At 37.3% G+C, this 21,502-nt stretch overlaps 1 protein-coding gene across 2 annotated transcripts in view; it reads left to right on the top strand.

The window, feature by feature from the left end:
- Nucleotides 1-20,575, top strand: part of UBXN7 (UBX domain protein 7) — a 68,422-nt gene extending 47,847 nt beyond the window's left edge. For both annotated transcript variants that reach the window (XM_082840144.1, XM_082840143.1), the window contains exons 9-11: nucleotides 10,188-10,581; nucleotides 10,711-10,790; nucleotides 12,469-20,575. In XM_082840144.1, coding sequence (XP_082696270.1) covers nucleotides 10,188-10,581; nucleotides 10,711-10,790; nucleotides 12,469-12,630 — 636 coding nt within the window. In that variant the 3' untranslated portion in view covers nucleotides 12,631-20,575. The remainder of the gene's footprint in view (nucleotides 1-10,187; nucleotides 10,582-10,710; nucleotides 10,791-12,468) is intronic.
- Nucleotides 20,576-21,502: the final 927 nt, after the last annotated feature.

Below are 21,502 nucleotides of genomic sequence, written 5' to 3'. Positions count from 1 at the left end.
CTTCACTCTGTATGACAGTCTCTAGATCCATCCACGTCTCTACAGGTGACTCAATTTCGTTCCTTTTTATGGCTGAGTAATATTATGTTGTATATGTGTACCACATTTTCTTTATCCATTCGTCTGTCAGTGGGCATTTAGGTTGCTTCCATTACCTGGCTATTGTAAATGGTGCTGCAATGAACATTGAGATGCATGTGTCTTTTTGAATTACGGTTTTCTCTGGGTATATGCCCAGTAGTGGGATTGCTGGATCATATGGTAATTCTATTTTTAGTTTTTTAAGGAACCTCCATACTGTTCTCCATAGTGGCTGTATCAATTTACATTCCCACCAACCGTGCAAGAGGGTTCCCTTTCTCCACACCCTCTCCAGCATTTGTTGTTTGTAGATTTTCCCATGATGCCTGTTCTAACTGGTATGAGGTGATACCTCATTGTAGTTTCGATTGGCATTTCTGTAATAATTAGTGATGTTGAGCAGCTTTTCGTTTGCTTCTTGGCCATCTGTATGTCTTCTTTGGAGAAATGTGTATTTAGGTCTTCTGCCCATTTTTGCATTGGCTTGTTTGTTTTTTTAATATTGAGCTGCATGAGCTGTTTATATATTTTGGAGATTAATCCTTTGTCCGTTTATTTGTTTGCAAATATTTTCTCCCATTCTGAGGGTTGTCTTTTCGGCTTGCTTACAGTTTCCTTTGCTGTGCAAAAGGTTTCACGTTTCATTAGGTCCCATTTGTTTATTTTTGCTTTTATTTCCATTACTCTAGGAGGTGGATCAAAAAAGATCTTGCTGTGATTTATGTCAAAGAGTGTTCTTCCTATGTTTTCCTCTAAGAGTTTTATAGTGTCCGGTCTTACATTTATGTCTCTAATCCATTTTGAGTTTATTTTTGTGTATGGTGTTAGGGAGTGTTCTAATTTCATTCTTTTACATGTAGCTGTATAATTTTCCCAGCACCACTTATTAAAAAGACTGTCTTTTCTCCATTGTATATCCTTGCCTCCTTTGTCATAGATTAGTTGACCATAGGTGCTTGGGTTTATCTCTGGGCTTTCTATTTTGTTCCATTGATCTATGTTTCTGTTTTTGTGCCAGTGCCATATTGTCTTGATTACTGTAGCTTTGTAGTATAGTCTGAAGTCAGGAAGTCTGATTCCGCCAGATCCGTTTTTTTCCCTCAAGACTGCTTTGGCTATTCGGGGTCTTTTGTGTCTTCATACACATTTTAAGGGTTTTTGTTCTAGTTCTGTAAAAAATGCCATTGGTAATTTGATAGGGATTGCATTGAATCTGTAGATTGCTTTGGGTAGTATAGTCATTTTCACATGATTGATTCTTCCAATGCAAGAACGTGGTATATCTCTCTGTCTGTTGGTATCATCTTTAATTTCTTTCATCAGTGTCTTATAGTCTTCTGCCTACAGGTCTTTTGTCTCCTTAGGTAGGTTTATTCCTAGGTCTTTGATTCTTTTTGTTGCAATGGTAAATGGGAGTGTTTCCTTAATTTCTCTTTCAGAATTTTCATCATTAGTATATAGGAATGCAAGAGAGTTCTGTGCATTAATTTTGTATTCTGCAGCTTTACCAAATTCATTGTTTAGCTGTAGTAGTTTTCTGGTGGCATCTTTAAGATTCTATAAGTATAGTATCATGTCATCTGCAAACAGTGACAGCTTTACTTCTTCTTTTCCGATTCGGCTTCCTTTTATTTCTTTTTCTTCTCTGATTGCCGTGCCTAGAACTTCCAAAACTATGTTGAATAACAGTGGTGAGAGTGGACATCCTTGTCGTGTTCCTGATCTTAGAGGAAATGCTTTCAGTTTTTCACCATTGAGAATGATGTTTGCCTGGGTTTGTCATATATTGCCTTTATTATGTTGAGGTAGGTTCCCTGTATGCCCACTTTCTTGAGAGTTTTTATCATAAACGGCTGTTGAATTGTGTCAAAAGCTTTTTCTGCATCTATTGAGATGATCATATGGTTTTTATTCTTCAGTTTGTTAATAGGGTGTATCACATGGATTGATTTATGTATATTGAAGAAACCTTGCATCCCTGGGATAAATCCCACTTGATCATGGTGTATGATCCTTGTAATGTGTTGTTGGATTCTATTTGCTAGTATTTTGTTGAGGATTTTTGTATCTATATTCATGAGTGATATTGGTCTGTAATTTTCTTTTTTTGTAGTATCTTTGTCTGGTTTTGGTATCAGGGTGATGGTCGCCTCATAGAATGAGTTTGGGGGTGTTCCTGCCTCCACAGTTTTTTGTAAGAGTTTGAGAAGGATGGGTGTTAGCTCTTCTCTAAATGTTTGATAGAATTCACCTGTGAAGCCATCCGGTCCTGGACTTTTGTTTGTTGGAAGATTTTTAATCACAGTTTCAAATTCATTACTTGTGATTGGTCTGTTCATATTTTCTATTTCTTCCTGGTTCAGTCTTGGAAGGTTATACCTTTCTAACAATTTGTCCATTTCTTCCAGGTTGCCCATTTTATTGGCATAGAGTTGCTTGTAGTAGTCTCTTAGCATGCTTTGTATTTCTGCAGTGTCTGTTGTAACTTCTCGTTTTTAATTTCTAATTTTATTGATTTGAGTCTTCTCCTGCTTTTTCTTGATGAGTCTGGGTAATGGTTTATCACTTTTGTTTGTCTTCTCAAAGAACCAGCTTTTAGTTTTACTGATGTTTGCTATTGTTTTCTATTTCATTTATTTCTGCTGTGATCTTTATGATTTCTTTCCTTCCACTAACTTTGGGTTTTGTTTGTTCTTATTTCTCTAGTTCTTTTAGGTGCAAGGTTAGATTTTTTTATTTGAGATTTTTCTTATTTCTTGAAGTAGGCTTATATAGCTATAATCTTCCCTCTTAGAACTGCTTTTGCTGCATCCCATATGTTTTGGATTGTCGTGTTTTCATTGTCAGTTGTCTCTAGGTATTTTTTGATTTCCTCTTTGATTTCTTCAGTGATCTCTTAGTTATTTAGTACCGTATTGTTTAGCCTCCACGTGTTTGTGTTTTTTACGTTTTTTTCCCTGTAATTGATTTCTAATCTCATAGCGTCATGGTCACAAAAGATGCTTGATATGATTTCAATTATCTTAAATTTACTGTGGCTTGATTTGTGACCCAAGATGTGATCTATCCTGGAGAATGTTCCGTGCGCACTTGAGAATAAAGTATAATCTGCTGTTTTTGGATGGAATGTCCTATAAATATCAATTAAGTCCATCTTGTTTAATGTGTCATTTAAAGCTTGTGTTTCCTTATTTTCATTTTGGATGATCTGTCTGCTGGTGAAAGTGGGGTTTTGAAGTACCCTGCTGTGATTGTGTTACTGTCAATTTCCCCTTTTGTGGCTGTTAGTATTTGCCTTATGTATTGAGGTACTCCTGTGTTGGGTTCATAAATATTTACAATTGTTATATCTTCTTCTTGGATTGATCTCTTGATCATTATATAGTATCCTTCTTTGTCTCTTGGAATAGTGTTTGATTTAAAGTCTATTTTGTCTGATATGAGAATTACTACTCCAGCTTCCTTTTGATTTCCATTTGCATGGAATATCTTTTTCCATCCCCTCACTTTCAGTCTGTATGTGTCCCTAGGTCTGAAGTGGGTCTTTTGTAGACAGCATATATACAGGTCTTGTTTTTGTATCCATTCAGCCAGTCTATGTCTTTTGGTTGGAGCATTTAATCCATTACATTTAAGGTAATTATCGATATGTATATTCCTATTACCATTTTTCTATTTGTTTGTGTTTGTTATTGTAGGTCTTTTCCTTCTCTTGTGTTTCCTGCCTAGAGAAGTTCCTTTAGCATTTGTTGAAGCGCTGGTTTGGTTGTGCTGAATTGTCTTAGGTTTTGCTTGTCTGTAAAGGTTTTAATTTCTCCGTCAAATCTGATTGAGATCCTTGCTGGATAGAGTAATCTTGGTTGTAGGTTTTTCCCTTTCATCACTTTAAATATGTCCTGCCACTCCCTTCTGGCTTGCAGAGGTTCTCCTGAAAGATCAGCTGTTAACCTTATGGGGATTCCCTTGTATGTTATTTGTTGTTTTTCCCTTGCTGCTTTTAATATTTTTTCTTTGTATTTAATTTTTGATAGTTTGATTAATATGTGCCTTGGTGTGTTTCTCCTTGGATTTATCCTGTATGGGACTCTCTGTGCTTTTGGACTTGATTAACTATTTCCTTACCCATATTAGGGAAGTTTTCAACTATAATCTCTTCAAATATTTTCTCAGTCCCTTTTGTTTTCGCTTCTTCTTCTGGGACCCCTATAATTCGAATGCTGGTGCGTTTAATGTTGTCCCAGAGGCCTCTGAGACTGTCCTCAGTTCTTTTCATTCTTTTTTCTTTATTCTGCTCTGAAGTAGTTATTTCCACTATTTTATCTTCCAGGTCACTTATCCATTCTTCTGCCTCAGTTATTCTGTTATTGTTCCCTTCTAGAGAATTTTTAATTTCATTTATTGTGTTGTTTATGATTGTTTGTTTGCTCTTTAGTTCTTCTAGGTCCTTGTTAAATGTTTCTTATATTTTCTCCATTCTATTTCCAAGAGTTTGGATCATCTTTACTATCATTATTCTGAATTCTTTTTCAGGCAGACTGCCTATTTTCTCTTCATTTGTTAGGTCTGGTGGGTTTTTACCTTGCTCCTTCATCTGCTGTGTGTTTCTTTGTCTTCTCATTTTGCTTAACTTACTGTGTTTGGGGTCTCCTTTTTTCAGGCTGCAGGTTCTTAGTTCCCGTTGTTTTTGGTGTCTGTCCCCAGTGGCTAAGGTTGGTTCAGTGGGTTGTGTAGCCTTCCTGGTAGAGGCGACTAGTGCCTGTATTCTGGTGGATGAGGCTGGATCTTATCTTTCTGGTGGGCAGGTCCACGTCTGCTGGTGTGTTTTGGGGTGTCTGTGACCTTATTATGATTTTAGGCAGCCTCTCTGCTAATGGGTGGGGTTGTGTTCCTGTCTTGCTAGTTGTTTGGCATAGCGTGTCCAGCACTGTATCTTGCTGGTCGTTGAGTGGAGCTGGTCTTGGCCTTGAGATGGAGATCTCTGGGAGATTTTCGCCATTTGGTATTACGTGGGGCTGGGAGGTCTGTCGTGAACCAGTGTCCTGAATTTGGCTCTCCCACCTCAGAGGCACAGCCCTGATGCCTGGCTGGAGCACCAAGAGCCTGTCATCCCTATGGCTCAGAATAAAAGAGAGAAAGAAAGAAAAAGAGAGAGAGAGAGAGAGAGAGAGAGAGAGAGAGAGAAAGGAAGGAAGGAAAGAAAGAAAGGAAGAAAAGAAAGAAAAGAGAAAGAAAGAAGGGAGGGAGGAAGGAAGAAAGAAAAAGATAAAATTAAAAAGTTATTAAAATAAAAAACAAAAAATTATTATTAAAAATTTTTTAAGTAGTTAAAAACAGAAAGAATGAAGAGAACAACCAAACCAAAAAACAAATCCCCTAATGATAACAAGCACTGAAAACCATACTGAAAAAACAGAAAAAAACCAGATAGAACCCTTGGACAAGTGCTAAAAGCAAAGCTGTACAGACAAAACCACACACAGAAGCATACACATACGTACAGAAAGAGAAAAAGGGGGGAAAATATATATCATTGCCCCCAAAGTCCACCTCCTCAATTTGGAATGATTTGTTGTCTATTCAGATATTCCAGAGATGCAGGGTACATTAAGTTGACTGTGGAGATTTAATCCGCTGCTCCTGAGGCTGCTGGGAGAGATTTCCTTTTCTTTTCTTTGTTCGCACAGCTCCCGGGGTTCAGCTTTAGGTTTGGCCCCGCCTCTGCGTGTAGGTCGCCTGAGGGCGTCTGTTCTTCACTCAGACAGGACAGGGTTAAAGGAGCAGCTGTTTTGGGGTCTCTGGCTCACTCAGGCCGGGGGGAGGGAGGAGTATGGAGTGCCGGGTGAGCCTGTGGCGGCAGAGGCCGGCGTGATGTTGCACCAGTCTGAGGCGCACTGTGCATTCTCCCGGGGGAGTTGTCCCTGCATCACGGAACCCTGGCAGTGGTGGGCTGCACAGCCTCCCAGGAGGGGAGGTGTGGATAGTGACCTGTGCCTGCACACAGGCTTCTTGGTGGCTACGGCAGCAGCCTTAGCGTCTCATGCCCATCTCTGGGGTCCACGCTGATAGCCACGGCTCGCGCCCGTCTGTGGAGCTCCTTTAAGCAGCGCTCTTAATCCCCACTCCTCGTGCACCAGGAAACAGAGGCAAGAAAAAGTCTCTTGCCTATTCTGCAGTTCCAGACCTTTTCCCAGACTCCCTCCTGGCTAGCCGTGGCACACTAGCCCCCTTCAGGCTGTGTTCACGCGGCGAACCCCAGTCCTCTCCCTGGGATCCGACCGAAGCCGGAGCCTCAGCTCCCAGCCCCCGCCCACCCTGGCGGGTGAGCAGCCAAGCCTCTCGGGCTGGTGAGTGCTGACCAGCACCGATCCTCTGTGCGGGAATCTCTCCGCTTTGCCCTCTGCACCCCTATTGCTGCGCTCTCCTCCTTGGCTCTGAAGCTTTCCCCCTCCGCCACCCTCAGTCTTCGCCCATGAAGGGGCTTGTAAGCCTCGTGTGTGGAAACCTTTCCTCCTTCACAGCTCCCTCCCAGAGGTGCAGGTCCTGTCCCTATTCTTTTGTCTCTGTTTTTTTTTTTTTTTCTTTTGCCCTACCCAGGTACTTGGGGAGTTTCTTGCCTTTTGGGAGGTCTGAGGTCTTCTACCAGTGTTCAGTAGGTGTTCTGTAGGAATTGTTCCACATGTAGATGTATTTCTGATGTATTTGTGGAGTGGAAGGTGATCTCCATGTCTTACTCGTCTGCCTTCTTGAAGCCTCTCTCAGCTTTCTTTTATACTTCATGCTTTTTGTGTCTTATTTGAGAAATCTTAGCCTAACCCAAGATTTTATCTCATATTTTTTATAGTTTTGGCTCTTCAGTCAGTGATCCACTTTGAATTAATTTTTGTATATGGTATTAGGGTGGGGTTGAGTTGGGGTTTTTTGTTTATTTGCCTATGCCTGTATGCTTGTCCCAGCACTATTTGTTGAAAAGATTATCCTTTTCCCATTGAATTGCCTTTGTACCTTTGTCAGAAATTGATCATGGATGTGTGGGTTTATGGCATCTATTCTTTCCAGTGATTGATTTGTCTACCTTTATGTCATTATTTTACTGTCTTAATGATTACTATAGCTTTGTAATAAGTCTTGAAATTGCATGGTGTAAGCCCTTCAACTTTGTTCTTTATAGTTGTTCTGGCTATTTCAGGTCCTTTGCATTTCAGTATAAGTTTTAGAATCAGCTTGTCACTTTCTTCGAGGAAAGCTGCTGGGACTTTGATTGGAATTACATTAGCTCTATGGATCATTTTGGAGAGAATTGACATCTTAGCAGCATTGAGTCTTCATATCCATGGACATGGCATATATCTCTCCATTTATTTAAGCCTTGAATTTCTCTCAGCAATGTTTTGTAGCTTTTGTATATTGACCTTGTAGCCTGCAGCCTTGCTACACTCACTTATTAGGTCTAGTAACTTTTTTGTAGATTTCTTAGAATTTTCTATATACATGGTCATGTTGTCAGCAAATAAAGACTGATGTACTTCTTCCTTTACAATCTCTATTCCTTTTATTTCTTTTTCTTTTTCTTTCCAGTACAAAGTTAAATAGAAGTAGTGAGATTAGACATCCTTAACTTGTTTCTGGTGTTGGCGTGAAATTATTCAGTATTTGACCAATAAGTTTGATGTTAGCTATATGTTTCTTATATATATACTTTATCAGATTGAGGAAGTTTCCTTTTATTCCTGATTTGCTGAGGTTTTATGAGAGGTTTTTGTAATGTGATTTTTTGTATCTATTGAAATGATAATATGGTTTTCTTTTTTAGTGAATTCCATTGGTTGGTTTTCTAATGTTAAACCAACCTTACATTCGTGGGCTAAAACCCACTTGGTTATGATGCATTGCTTTTTTATATATTGTTAAGTTTGATATACTAAAATTTTGTCAAGAATTTTTATATCTCTGTTTATGAGGGTTATTGGTTTATAGTTGGTTTTTTTTTTTTTTTTGTCTTTTGTTTTCTGTGTAAGAGCTTGATCTTGTCTGGCTTTGGTATCAGGTTAATGCTGGCCTCACAATGAACTAGGAAGTATTTCTTCCTCTTTGATTTTCTGGAAGAGTTTGTGTAGAATTGGTATTATTTCTTCCTTAATAATTGATGACATTTACACGCGAAGCCACCTGGGCATAGAGTTTTCTTTGTAGGAAGTTTTAAACTACAAATTCAATTTCATTGATAGATATAGGACTATTTGGGTATCTGTTTCTTCTTTAATGAGCTTTAGTAGGTTGTGTCTTTCCAGGGATTTGTCCATTTTACCTGAAGTGTCAAAGATGTAAAGTTGTTTATTGTATTTATTATTCCTTCAATGACTGTGGTATCTGTAGGGATGGCCCTTTTTCCAGTCCTGTAACTGGTAATTTGTGGCTTTTTTTCCCCTGACAGTCTGACTAGAGGCTTATCAAGTTTATTGACTTTTTAAAAACCCAGCTTTGGGTTTCATTGATTTTTCTTTTGTTTCCTAAGTTATTGGTTGATTTCTGTCCTTTTTCCTTCTGCATAGTTTGAGTTTAATTTAATTTTTTTCGTATGGGGTACTTTTTAATTTAAGATGGAAATTTAGTTATTAATTTGAGACTTTCTTTTCTAATGTAGGCATTTAGTTCTATACTTTCTCTGTAAGTGCTGCTTTAGTTCCATTCCACAATTTTTTTTAGCTGCAAGGGGAACTGGTAAATAGAATTTTTTAGTAGGACATATTTCATTTATAGATATAATTAGGATTCTGTAAGTAAGGATTCAGAGGAGAAAGAATGTTGGGTAGGAAGCCAGCAGTGTCTACCATGGCAGCAATCTTTAAAAATCAAGCTACACGTTATGCAATATCATTATTATAAACCTACAGTTCACCTAAGCCATTGCAGGTCACATGGGCACATCTACTTGCTTTTTGTTTTTGTTTTTTTTGGTGGTAAATTAGCCTTAAGTTTCTTTAAAATTTAAAAAAGTTTTTTTGCTATATGATTGGCAGATAGGGAAAGCCAAATTGAGGGTCCTTTAGTTTTTTGTTAGCAACCTAAACTTTTTATGGTGGAAAATTTTTAAGTACAAGGAATTTATTGAGCTTCTGTGTATCCATTAACTGATTTCAATAATTAACAACATGTGGCCAGTCTTATTACAGTTATACCCCATCCTTTGAGCATTATTTTGAAGCAAATCTCAGAATTCATTGTTTCATTCATTAAATACTTTGGCATGTATCTTTAAAAGATAAAGGTTCTTTTTATTTTTAAAAAACAGTCACAGTACCATTAACATAACCTCTAAAAATTAACAATAGTTCCTTTATATTATAAGGTATCCAGTGTTCAATTTTTGGCTATCATAAAAAATTTTTTTTGTATAATTTGTTTTGAGTTAGGATCTAAATGAGTTCCATTCAAGCAATTCATATTTTGTGACTCAATAAGTTTAGTGAAACCTGTGACATTAGAACTTTTCCAAGGCAAAAGCTATTGAAAATTGTTTTTCATGATCACAGTGAAAACCTTCATTGAAATTAAGCTTGGGAAAATATAGTTGTTTTTTCATATTTTTTTTTGCGGTGTTTTGTTTTGAATGTTAAAGATCTGACTGTTAGATTTTTTGAAAAATGATCATTACTGAGTTATTGATTGATTGATACCCTTCTGTGCGCCAAAGCAGTGCTAGTTGAAGTATACAATGGTAAGCAAGATAGACATCTTTCTCTGTGTTTAGTCATTTTAAATACTGATGTTTTGGTTTTATATTTGAAATCTTAATTCATGTCTTGTTCTGGGCAAGGAATAAATTGTTTTCTTGATTCCTCTCCCCTACCACCAAATCTTGTGCTTGCAATCATTGTGCCAGATGGTATGACAGTTTTTATTTTTGTTTTTAAAATTCCATTCCAACTTGGCTGTGTAAGACAAAGTTGTTGCCCTCAAATAGCTTAAAATTTAATAGGAGAGATACATCCAGCAGAAAATAATAATGGCAAGCTGTTACATTTCCTGTGCCCTATTTGACTTGATTATTTTTTGGTTTAACTGTTTTCTTTTTCTTTCTACCCATGTTTTATGACTGCATCTTGCAGGAGAGTCTTATAGATGCAAGTGAAGACAGCCAGCTAGAAGCTGCCATCAGAGCCTCCTTGCAGGAGACACATTTTGATTCCACACAGACAAAACAGGATAGCCGCTCAGATGAAGAATCTGAATCTGAACTTTTTTCTGGCAGTGAGGAGTTCATATCCGTTTGTGGCTCTGATGAGGAGGAGGAGATAGAGAATCTTGCCAAGTCTAGAAAGTCTCCCCACAAAGATTTGGGGCATAGAAAAGAGGAGAACAGAAGGTCACTGACTGAGCCCCCTGCCAGAACTGAGCCTGGAACAGCCACAAACCACCAAGGATTGCCAGCGATGGATTCAGAAATATTGGAGATGTCACCTGAAAAATCAGATGGAATAGTGGAGGGCATTGATGTAAATGGTGGGTTACATTTTAGATTTCCTTTACTTAATACTTGAATATTACTGAAGGGATTTGTTTATTTGTTTAAATTAGTCTTCTATCTTAAGCAGCTATATCTCTCTCTATATTTTTTAACCCTTCCTTTAGGACCAAAAGCACAGCTGATGTTGCGGTATCCAGATGGAAAAAGGGAACAAATCACTCTTCCAGAGCAAGCTAAACTACTAGTAAGTATATCTAATTGGAAGCATTTACTCGAAGCAGAAAAACTAATTGGCATAATTAGCTTGATGATTCTTTGAAATATGTGTTAGGTCTGACCTCTAACTGGAAACTTCACTGTGGTGAATCTTAATTCCAACTGCTTTATTTCCTTCCCAAATTATCTTGGGCAACTCACATAGTCCATTGTAGCCAAGGCATTTCTGTTCCATGGCTGCATGTAATAGAAACCCAACTGAAATTATTACCTGGAAAAGGGGAGTGGGGTTATTTGAAGACTGTAGAGGGGCCTCCTGGGTTTCCTAGTAGCTGGAACTGCAAAGTAGTTAAGAACCAAGACTATTTTCCTGTGTGTTTCTCTTGTGGGGCCTGTTGGGTTTTCCCCTTGTGATTCTCTACTTCATACCATTCTTCTCTCTGTATTCTGGTGGCTTTTGTTTGCAAAACAGCTTGTACATAGTCTGTCATACCGGTGCTTTGAGGGCCTTTTCCTCCAGAGTCCACAGCTGATGGGCCCTCCCTCCATATTTTTCAACTTCTAGAAAAGAGAATGAGTCTGACTTGCTTAGATTAGCCTATGAATGGATCCTCCTTGAGTCAGGTGTTCATACCTGGCCATTTGCTGTGGCTAAAAATAATTAGAATCTTGAAGACTGTGACTTGAATGCAAGTAGGCTCTGGCCTCTGGTGCTAATATCCAGACTGTCTCCCTAGTCTAGTAATTGGAAAGGAATGGGAGATGAGACAATGAATACAACAAGTATAGACCACTTTTTTGAGAAGGTTGGTTGTGAAGCTAGAGTGGGGAGTGAGCAGTAATCAGAGGGGAAAAGATGATCAAAGGAGAGACTGAGCATGTTTAAGTCTTATGGGAGGTATCTGCAGAGAAGATGTTGAAGATACCTGTAAAAGAGTGGTATTCCGTGGTGGCAGTTTCTGAGATGACAAGAAGGGATTCAATGCACAGGTGACAAGATAGGATGAACGACATATCTTCCCTGATAAATAGAAAGAAGGAAAACTGATAAAATGTTTAAAAATTAGGACAATAGTTTTTTTGGTTTTTTTTAAGGGAACTTTATTTTTATTTATTTATTTATTTATGGCTGCTTTGGGTCTTCATTGCTGCACAGGCTTTCTCTAGTTGTGGTGAGCGGGGGCTACTCTTCATTGTGGTGCGTGGGCTTCTCATTGTGATGGATTCTCTTGTTGCGGAGCACGGGCTCTAGGCACATGGCTTCAGTTGTTGTGGCACAAGGGCTCAGTAGTTGTGGCTTGCGGACTCTAGAGTACAGGCTCAGTAGTTGTGGCGCACAGGTTTAGTTGCTCCGCGGCATGTGGGATCTTCCTGGACCAGGGTTCGAACCCGTGTCCCCTGCATTGTCAGGCAGCTTCTTAACCACTGCACCACCAGGGAAGAAATTGGGTTTGTTTATTGGAGAGACAGTAATAACCCTGTATATTTCAGTATCACTTAATGGCTCTAAATTATTGGGTGCAGGTTTAGTATCTCCCCATCCAGAGGGTTATATTGGCCCTTCCATAAGAGTAAGCTTCAATTATCTGAAAGAATAACTTAAACTTTTATCTGATTTTAAAATGAATGTTATATTTTTAACTCTTCAATATGCTCTTTCTTTTTGTTTCCATCTAACAGCTTTGTCTTTCTGTTATTTTTCATAGGCTTTGGTGAAGCATGTCCAATCTAAAGGATATCCAAATGAACGTTTTGAACTTCTCACCAACTTTCCTCGAAGGAAACTCTCTCATCTGGACTATGATATTACATTACAGGAGGCAGGCCTTTGTCCTCAAGAGACTGTCTTTGTACAGGAAAGAAATTAACATCATGGCCTGACCTCTCTCAGCTTACCCCTTTTTTTCCCTTTTTCTGTGAGATACCATGTCACTGAGTATGTATTTTGGCTCATAGGACCATAGAGCCAAAGTTGGGCAAGCAAGTCACCTGCCTTCTCTTTTATTTCTTGTTCTCTCCTATAATCAGTCTCACATACCCCACCCCACCCCTCTTTTTCTCTCTTCTCCCATTTTCTTCTTTTTCCTACTTTTCTCTCTTTCTTACCTAATCTGGTGACCAAATGGAAGTGTTAGGATAAGACCTCCTAGTACTGGCAGCAGGAAATGTATGTTCCAATAAGTGGTCTCTTACACAGCACTTTTTTGGGATCAAATGATAATGTTACTCCTCAGACTCCTTTGGTAAAGGAATGGCTAGATTCAGAATAAGAGCAGCCTCCTTTTTTTGTAAGCCCCATGTTTAGTAGGGAGAAGAAATTCTCTAACACATGTTTTGTTTTATTATTCATGTAGGAAATAATCGTGTAACAGTGTCCAGGGTTTTGTTTACATGGAAAAAGCGTCCTTTATAATTATTGCTCATCATATTTAAAATTTTTTTCAAAGGATTCCCATCTTCCCAGCTAGAATTGTTTCCATGATATGTGTTATTGACAGAAAGAATGTTAAACTAGGGTGAGTAGCATGGGGTGGCTTTCAATATCCTAGCCTGAGACAGCTTTCTTTATTACTCTATAAACTATCTTGATCCTGCTAGTCCTGGAATGGACATTTCGTGAGCATATTGTGGTGACTGGGATAGGAAGGTGCTTGCTGTTCTTGCCAGTGCAGCATAATAGTTCCTTTGGCCCTTCCATTGTTTGGGTCCACAAGTGATCTGTAGGAAGGCAGATGTTCAATAATCATGAGTACAGTGGCTTGTAGTTGTAACCACTATGGTTATTGATTGTCCTATGTACTTTAAGGCATACTTAATGTATGCCCCAGGGGAAAAAGAAAAGATGCAGCTGAGAGTTGCTAACCATGTTCCTTTGGTTAGAAATAATGATTCATTTTTTACCCTTGGTTGGAACAGTCTCTAAAAGGCTCTGGTGACTGAATGAGCCTAATTCCTCATGCTGTTTCTTGCAAAAGGTATCAAAACTGAAAACCTCTCTAAGTAGAAGACCTTTAAAATCAATTCATAAGACAGCATTTAGTAAGGGAGGTGGGGAAGATTACCAGTAATCTTCAGATGTGGGTTTTTTCTGCCAACAAAAGCCACATTCAAATTGTAGTTGATGAATGCTTTTTTCAGTATTATTTAGAAGAGGCCATCTTGAATCTATATAATATGATTTGATTTATCAGCTTCACATTCTGCTCGATTCTTATTTTGAGCTTTAGAGTCCTCTGAAGGGGTAGTAGTAACTCTGGTGGCAAAAATCAGAACTTTAACTTGTTATAAAACCATAATACAGAATGAACGTATTTTGTCAATTGGGGTTTAGATTGACTGATTCTTCTGCTTGAGGAACATAAATTGCTATTGCTCAGAGACCTTTAGGTTCCCATCTACTTTAAGATCACTCTCTTGGCAACTAGGGGATTAAAAAAAAAAAAACATGCTTGTTTTTGCTGGTACACAATTAGCGAATACAGTTTCTAATGGTTGGACTTTGAGGGACCCTCTCTAAAGAATGAGTTATGTATCTCCTCAAGGAAATCATGGAAAATTCTGTTTATTCTTCAGTGAGTCCTATTGAATTAATGTTCTTACATTTTTTTCTAAGTCTGTGTAAGTGCTTATGTATAAGTATATAATTGTATAAATATTTATAAATATATTTATATAATTACAATTTCATTTATACCTTGAGTCAAAGTTCTCTCTTTAGATTGGTGACTGAGTAATACCACTTCGGTGTTTTTTTCATAGGCTCTCGAGGCTAACTAGCAGCTTCTGATTTAGTGAGGAGGCATGGTTTTCATGTTAATTCCTCAGTTGTATCTCTGAAATTGGATAATATACTTGCTATCTGAAGGAAAGAGCTATATACAAAGGTGCATTAGAGGGTAAAAAAATTGTTGGTTGTAGACAAGGTCAGAAATCTAGAAATTCAGGGAGGCACAGGGTAAGAAATGAGGTTATGCTCAGTGTTGGTGCTGTCATGGCACCTATCTCCACTCGGCAAAGTCACAGCTAAAGTCCAAATCTGTCAAAAATATGAAGTCAAGAATTTTCCCCATAGGATTCTGTTTCATTCTTTTACCTACTAGTTTCTTTTTATAAAACATATCTAGAGAACTTGAGACAACATGTTCGTTAATGATAAGATGTAGTTCTTTCTGATAAGCTCAGCCCTGGCATATCCATTTATGAGAAACCAAAGTGACTTTTTCAACTTCGATTACTGTGAGATGACCACATCAAAGTGATATAAGTAAGCATATCAAAGAGATAGGGCGTGAGATACTGATCCAACTTAGATAAAACTGGAGTGTTTAGAGTATAAGATTAGAGGATTTTATTTTATTTTGAGGCAGGAGTGTAATTATCCTGGCCTTGATATAGAGGCCCATGGGGGAGGCATTATGGATTGTACCCAAGAAGAGTATGGATTGTGCTTTGTTCAAGAACTTAATCCACTTAGGTAGTATGTCTTATTTCTTCTGCAAATTCCTTAGCTCTTTGGAGGAGAGGTTTTATTGAATAGATAAAATGAAGTTAGTAAGATAGGTAAAAATAGTCATTCCTTGTAGGTATTGGAAACAGCTTGAGAGAGATCTTAAAAGGTAAGGAGGAAAAGAACAAGATAGACTTTGAGAGTAAATGACAGGAGACAAATATAAAGAGATGAAATGAAAACTAGCAGGGGAAAGGTAACAGGAAGTCTTTTGAATTTGATTTAGGAAGGAACCAGAGAAGAGAACAGCCAAATGAGGGAAGAACAGGGAACTAATTTTGAGTAACTAACGTGCAAAGTACTTTATGTGCATTTTCTCCTTTAATCTCCCTAAGAACGCTACCAAATGGATATTTCCCCCATTTTATAGATAAGGAAGAAAATTGAAGTGCAGAGAACTTGTTCAGGATGTCACAGCTAGTAAGTAAGTGGCAAAATCAAAATTGGCATTCATGCTTTTTTCACTCCCATGCTGTAGTCTCCTGCAATAGGAATCAATTTGCTCAAAAGGTTATCTTCGCATTGTTTGGCTCTGTAAGTTATCATTTGATTTTTTTCCTTAAAGCTTGTGAGATTTGTGCTATGCCTATAAATTCTTATTTACACTGTTATTTTGAGGGGCAGGTTACTGATTGCTTTTTTAAAATGATGCAGTGATGAAAATGTAAGAGGAAAATAACTATGGCATTATTTGCCAAGAAAAAATGGAAAGGATAAAAAAGAATTTTATCAAATTTTTAACCATTTCTCAGAAAAGATACAATTATCTTTTCTATATCCCATCTGTATTAGATTATTGAAACTTCTATGTGTATATTTTTAAATCTCCTATAAAATTCTACTTCCTTGATTCTATAAGTTAACAATTATTTGAGTGCTTAATCAAAGTTGGAAAAATCTTGAAATCCAAGATCTGGTTCCTGCCTGTTTTATCCAGTTGGAGAGACACACTACACTTGAGATAATAGGAGAATATGTAAATGCTTACCTTTTTGAGACTGAACCATAATTACAATAGAAGTTTAGAAAGGGTAAAGAATAGTGTAGGCTTTAGTTAGGAAAATAAAACTGGAAAGTGGCAAACACTGTGGCTCAGATTTTCTTTTGACTTACCTGTATTCTTTAGTTCCACCTTTTGTAACTACTAGATTTAGGGCATGATGTTTTAACAGTAAGGCATAACTAGTACCCAAGTAGGAAAGAATTATTGATTCCAGGATTAAAGATTTTAGCTAGCAGGGATCTCACTTGGATACTTAGGAAAATACCAGAGGGAGCCACTTGCTACTGAAAAGTGAAGGAAAGATTTAATTTCTATACCCAGGTACAAATTAAATGTATAGTACAATATATTATATATGATATGCAGAAAGGGCACTATATGTAGGCAATAAGTGTACTTGGGTAACAGCTCTGCTTCTAATTAACAGAGAACTGGACTAGATCAATAGTTCTTAGTCTGTTCAAGTAAAAGGGCTTGTAATTTTAAAATTCAGCAGTGGTGGGGAGTTGTGGGGTTAAGTATAAATATCATTAATTCCATAAGTGGAGAAAATGTAAATGTGCATATGGAATTGCAGACCTTTTGCAGAAACTCTTGGAACCTACAGATTGTAGACCACTGAATTAGATTATCTCTGAATCCTTTCCACTCCAAAATTTAATGCTTTTAGTCTCTTACCTTTATTTTATATATTATCCCTAGAGTAATTAAAAGTATACTTGTTAATCAGTTCTTGCTTTTTTTTTTCCTGTGTCCAGGTTTCATTTGCCCAGTAACTTGCTCTACCCTACTGTGATGACTGTAATCTCCAGAAAGGAGAGTATAATAGTTACAGATCTAGTAATGATCTTTTAAACACAATTCATTACTTTTAAAACTTAATGCTGTGTTCCTAAATAGTGTTGAGTATGACTAAAATTTAATGAGAACCAAATATTTCACTGACACCAGAGCTAAATTTTATTTTGTATGTGTGCTTAAACAAAGCACTTTACTGGCTGAGCAGTTGTTAGGAAATTGATTTGTGTAAGCTATAGAAGTCACACTTGGTTTTGACAGAAACAAGTGTTTCAAGATCCAATTAGGCCGACTTTTTAAAATATTTCTTATCCCATAGAGTGTATCTCCATGGTGTCATTCTCTCTCTGGCCCTCTTTCATTTGGAGCCAGAGAGAGAGAGTAAATAGTATTCAGTAGTACTACTCAATAGTAAATCGTGGGATGGGGGTTGATGAATAAGTAATGTCTTGTGTAAAACTAAATGAGAGTAAGAAGAACCCACCCTTCTGGTGAACATGGCAGTTTTCCAGTAGGACCACTTAAAGACAGCTGTGTACTATGAATATTCAACTTCATTGATTTGCCTTGCTTAGCATTTTAGTTACTGCCTCACCATGCAGTTGAGTATTGCACTGTACACATTTTAGAATGGTGGTAAGAATGTTCTTTAGTACTGAAAATAACCAACAGAGAACACCAAGCCTGACATTGATTTCTCCTGACATGTAGAAATTTGGTATTTCAGTGATGGCTATTTTGGTCTTTGATTCACCTATGTATCAATCCTGCTAGAGAGAAAGCTTAGAATCTAGCTTTTTTCAGTAGAGATTATGATGACCTTGGTAGTTTTCCCATGAAGTGATCTCGTGGTTAAATTATTGGATATAATGAGACCCTTAAATTAGAAAATCTTTTAATATAATTTTCTATTTTATTTTTCCATTCTCTTCTTGATTTTTGACATCTGTTCTCAGAAAATGTCTTGATTTTTAATGAAAATTGGCTGTGTTTAAGAAATTCCATTTCTAAATTTTAACATTTTTCATTTTTCATAAATTAATATACAAGGAAAGAATTTGAGGCAAACATCATTTTTATAACTCATTTTCTCTCTACCTAAGAATCCTTATTCCAAATATAGAATAGCTAGCTCCATGATACCCCTCCGCCCTTTTTTGGCCTTTGGAATGCAGTTGTATTGCTTAGAATCTCAGTCATTCTCATAAACATGATAGTGTTTGGTACAGGCCTTGCTTTGACATATGATCTCAAAGTAGAGTTGAGCAATCTAATATGAACTACTTTAATAAAACATAATTTAGCATTTCTGTATTTTCAAAAGATAACCAGATTTATTTGTAGGATTAGAGATACAAATACCAATGGTAGTATTTTGCCTAAGAACAATCAAATATTAATCTATAAATATGGAAAGCTGCCTTGTTGTATTTAATTCTCTTGCAACAAACAGCAAATTTTTGTTGTTTGCCTAATAATATTTCCTCTACAGAGATCAAAATGCCCTAAGATTTTATATCCCTTATAAGGTCACTTGGGTTTACAAATTGGAAGAATAAGCTGGACTTAACATAAGAAAAATTTTACCTCCATTAAAAGAAGTTGTTAATCTAACTGGGCCACCATGAATCACTCATTTATTAGACATGGTAAATAAAATGGGAAACATTTCAAATAATTAGATAAATTCTGACCTGGAATTGAATTCTCCCTTCCTTAAAATCTTTTCTATTTGCTTTTTTCATAAACTCAATATGGGCATCTTATCTGATAAGGGAGAAATTCTTGATATGGAGCCATTCCCTGCCATTGTGCTTTTTTCCCCCTCTGTCAAGGTCACTGACTTTAAGTACATGTCACCGGGATATATTTCAAGTTAATGGCATTGGAATGTTGATGCTCAGTTGGATATCTTTCTGTTTTCAACAAAATGGCTTTATAGTATGCTTTTCTCAAAGCTTCTGTGTTCTTAATAATGGAAAATACCAATAAATGGTGTGATTCAAAATATAAATAGGTTTTTGACACTGATAATCAGATGCTCTTAACAGTAGCTTTTTGATAATTCATTGCCCTGTAAGTTAAACCTCATATGGAGTGACCATTGCCACCAGAAAATCCCCTCTTACATGCTAATTAGAATGAAAGGAGTATGTGACCTCCACTTTTCACTTAATGGGTAAGAAGTTTGTAGGGGCTGTTTATCTTACCTGTTGGGGGACTTGGGCCTTGTTACTTTCCTAGGTTTGTCACTTCGGTTTGGAAAGGGTATTTAAAACTTGCTGGGAAACAGACAGTAAAGCTATGAGATAATCCTCTAGTCTTAAATGTAGAGAAATGAGTACCAGTTGATGCTACCACAATACTTAGACTTTGAGGGGCTTCCAGCCAAGCTTTGGCATGAATTTTAGACACAATTTTATTCACTCTTAAGAATCTTTCTTTCTAGAATGGTTTTCCGTTTGATTGTTAACAACTTCTAAGCATCTGGTGTCTTTTTTTTTTTAACCCTTTAAGAAACAAAGTAGGTATTGATTGTTCCATGGAAACACTCAGGAGTGTTTGTAGGCTTCTGTGCATGCTTTGTATGAATTTAGTTTGAACAATGCGTTCTGAATCATCTGGGATGTCCAATTCTGGCATGTCATCACTAACTGTGTTCTTTAAACATTTTCCATGTCATTTTCCAAACCTCACTTCCCATCTTATTCAGAGAAGTTTAACCAAGGAATGAAATTTGGGGATAGGGATGGGGGTGGGTTGGGGGCTTGAGTGAAGTCAACTTAGGGTATTTGCTTTAGTGTTCTCAAGCAGTTTCTCACAGTGTTTAGAAATTCCCTGGGATGTTTGTGTACTCACCTTATTCTGGATAAAGTGGTGGTCTTAGTGAGATTTGCATTCTTAATGCAGGACAGGCTCTAAATTTAATCTGTAGTGTAACTTTGTTATTGAATCCAAGAAGATAATGGACAGAGACAGTGCTTCTATTGTAATGTTTCTGGCAAGTGTTCCCTAAAATGCACATATGTATAGTTCTCAGTTTTCTGGGCTTTAATCCCGTGGTGCTAGGAGATATCATTTATTTCTGCAGTTCTTCTCAAGAGTGGGAAGAAGGCTTTGGGCCGTGTGAGAAAGGGGCAACTGGATCATCCACTAAATTTTTTTGTTCAAGACACACTAGAGACCCTCCTGTATTTCTAGTAAGTGATAATAAAGGTGCTAGGGAAAGCCTTAAATCTGAAGACATATGGAGGCCGTAGAAAATCTAAACTTGTAGGAGGAGAAAAACAAGCCGTTAGATAAAGCAGAGCTGTAACTGCTGGCTAAGACTCAATGGAACTTCCACTTGCTCTAAAACCAGGGAAATCTTAGATAACTGGGTGTGATATATCTATAGATACACATAGTCTATAGGTAAATAATTTCTAAAATGAGGATCTTTCTCTCAGTTGGTGATCCTCTGGTTTTGGCTGTACCAAATTGTGAATATTCTTGCTGTGTTGTACCCAGTTGCTTTATATTGATATTGCAACTTGAATTGGGGAGGGGGGCGGTGGGACATTTGGGGTTGGGGAGGGAGGGAAGTCTTTTGAAGACATCAGCTCACTGTGCTGAGAGAGGGACCAAACTCAAGGAAACCTCTGATCTATAAATTCAACTGCTGCATTTTTTTATAAATACATGTAAATGTCCTGTTGTAATATTTGATCTTGGAAATAAAATCAAAAACTTTTCAGTATTAGTTTTCTTGCATTATTGTTTTTGTGAGGTAAGACTCTGGATACTACTTTTGTTAATACAATTCAGGTTTGCTTGCTTTCATATTCTCATGTTTAGCACACTGTAGTATTTATTGAAAAAGGTTAGTTCATAGTCCGGTTGTCAAGGGTAAATGTTTGTTAGCTTCTTCTCTGCTCTTAGTTAACATGTTGAACGTTCATGATAAATGCTCTATAAATGTTGGTTGAACTATTCATGAAATCACTGGGTTAGCTAGCCTTGTAAGGAAAGTAAGATTCTGTATTTGACATAATGGCAGTTCAAGCAGTGTCTAGTCTTTCAGATCAGCAGTGACTAATGACTAAGGACTCAGCTTAAACAAGTGAAGGAAAAAAAGTAATTACTAAATTAATGGGAGAAAAACCAGGAGTTATGAGAGACCATGATGAGCAAAACAGACACAGCCCCTGCCCTCAAAGAACTTTCTTTTTAGTTAGGAATACAGATAGTAAACAAATAAAAAAATATAGATTTGATTCAAACACTATGAACAAAACTGGAAAAGGAGCCAGTAGAGAATTCTGCTTTAAATAGGATGTTGGGGAGTTAACATTTAGACTGACACCTGAAGGATGAAAAGAAGGTGTCCCATACTAAGAGTAGGAGGAAAACTTCCAAGGAGAACAACAAATGCAAAGGCTGTGGAGCAGGA

This window comes from Leucopleurus acutus, assembly GCF_964270905.1.
Source record: "Leucopleurus acutus genome assembly, chromosome: 5".
Classification (NCBI taxonomy): domain Eukaryota; kingdom Metazoa; phylum Chordata; class Mammalia; order Artiodactyla; family Delphinidae; genus Leucopleurus; species Leucopleurus acutus.
The sequence above is the reverse complement of the archived record's forward strand: the minus strand, read 5'-3'. Positions and strand labels throughout refer to the sequence as shown.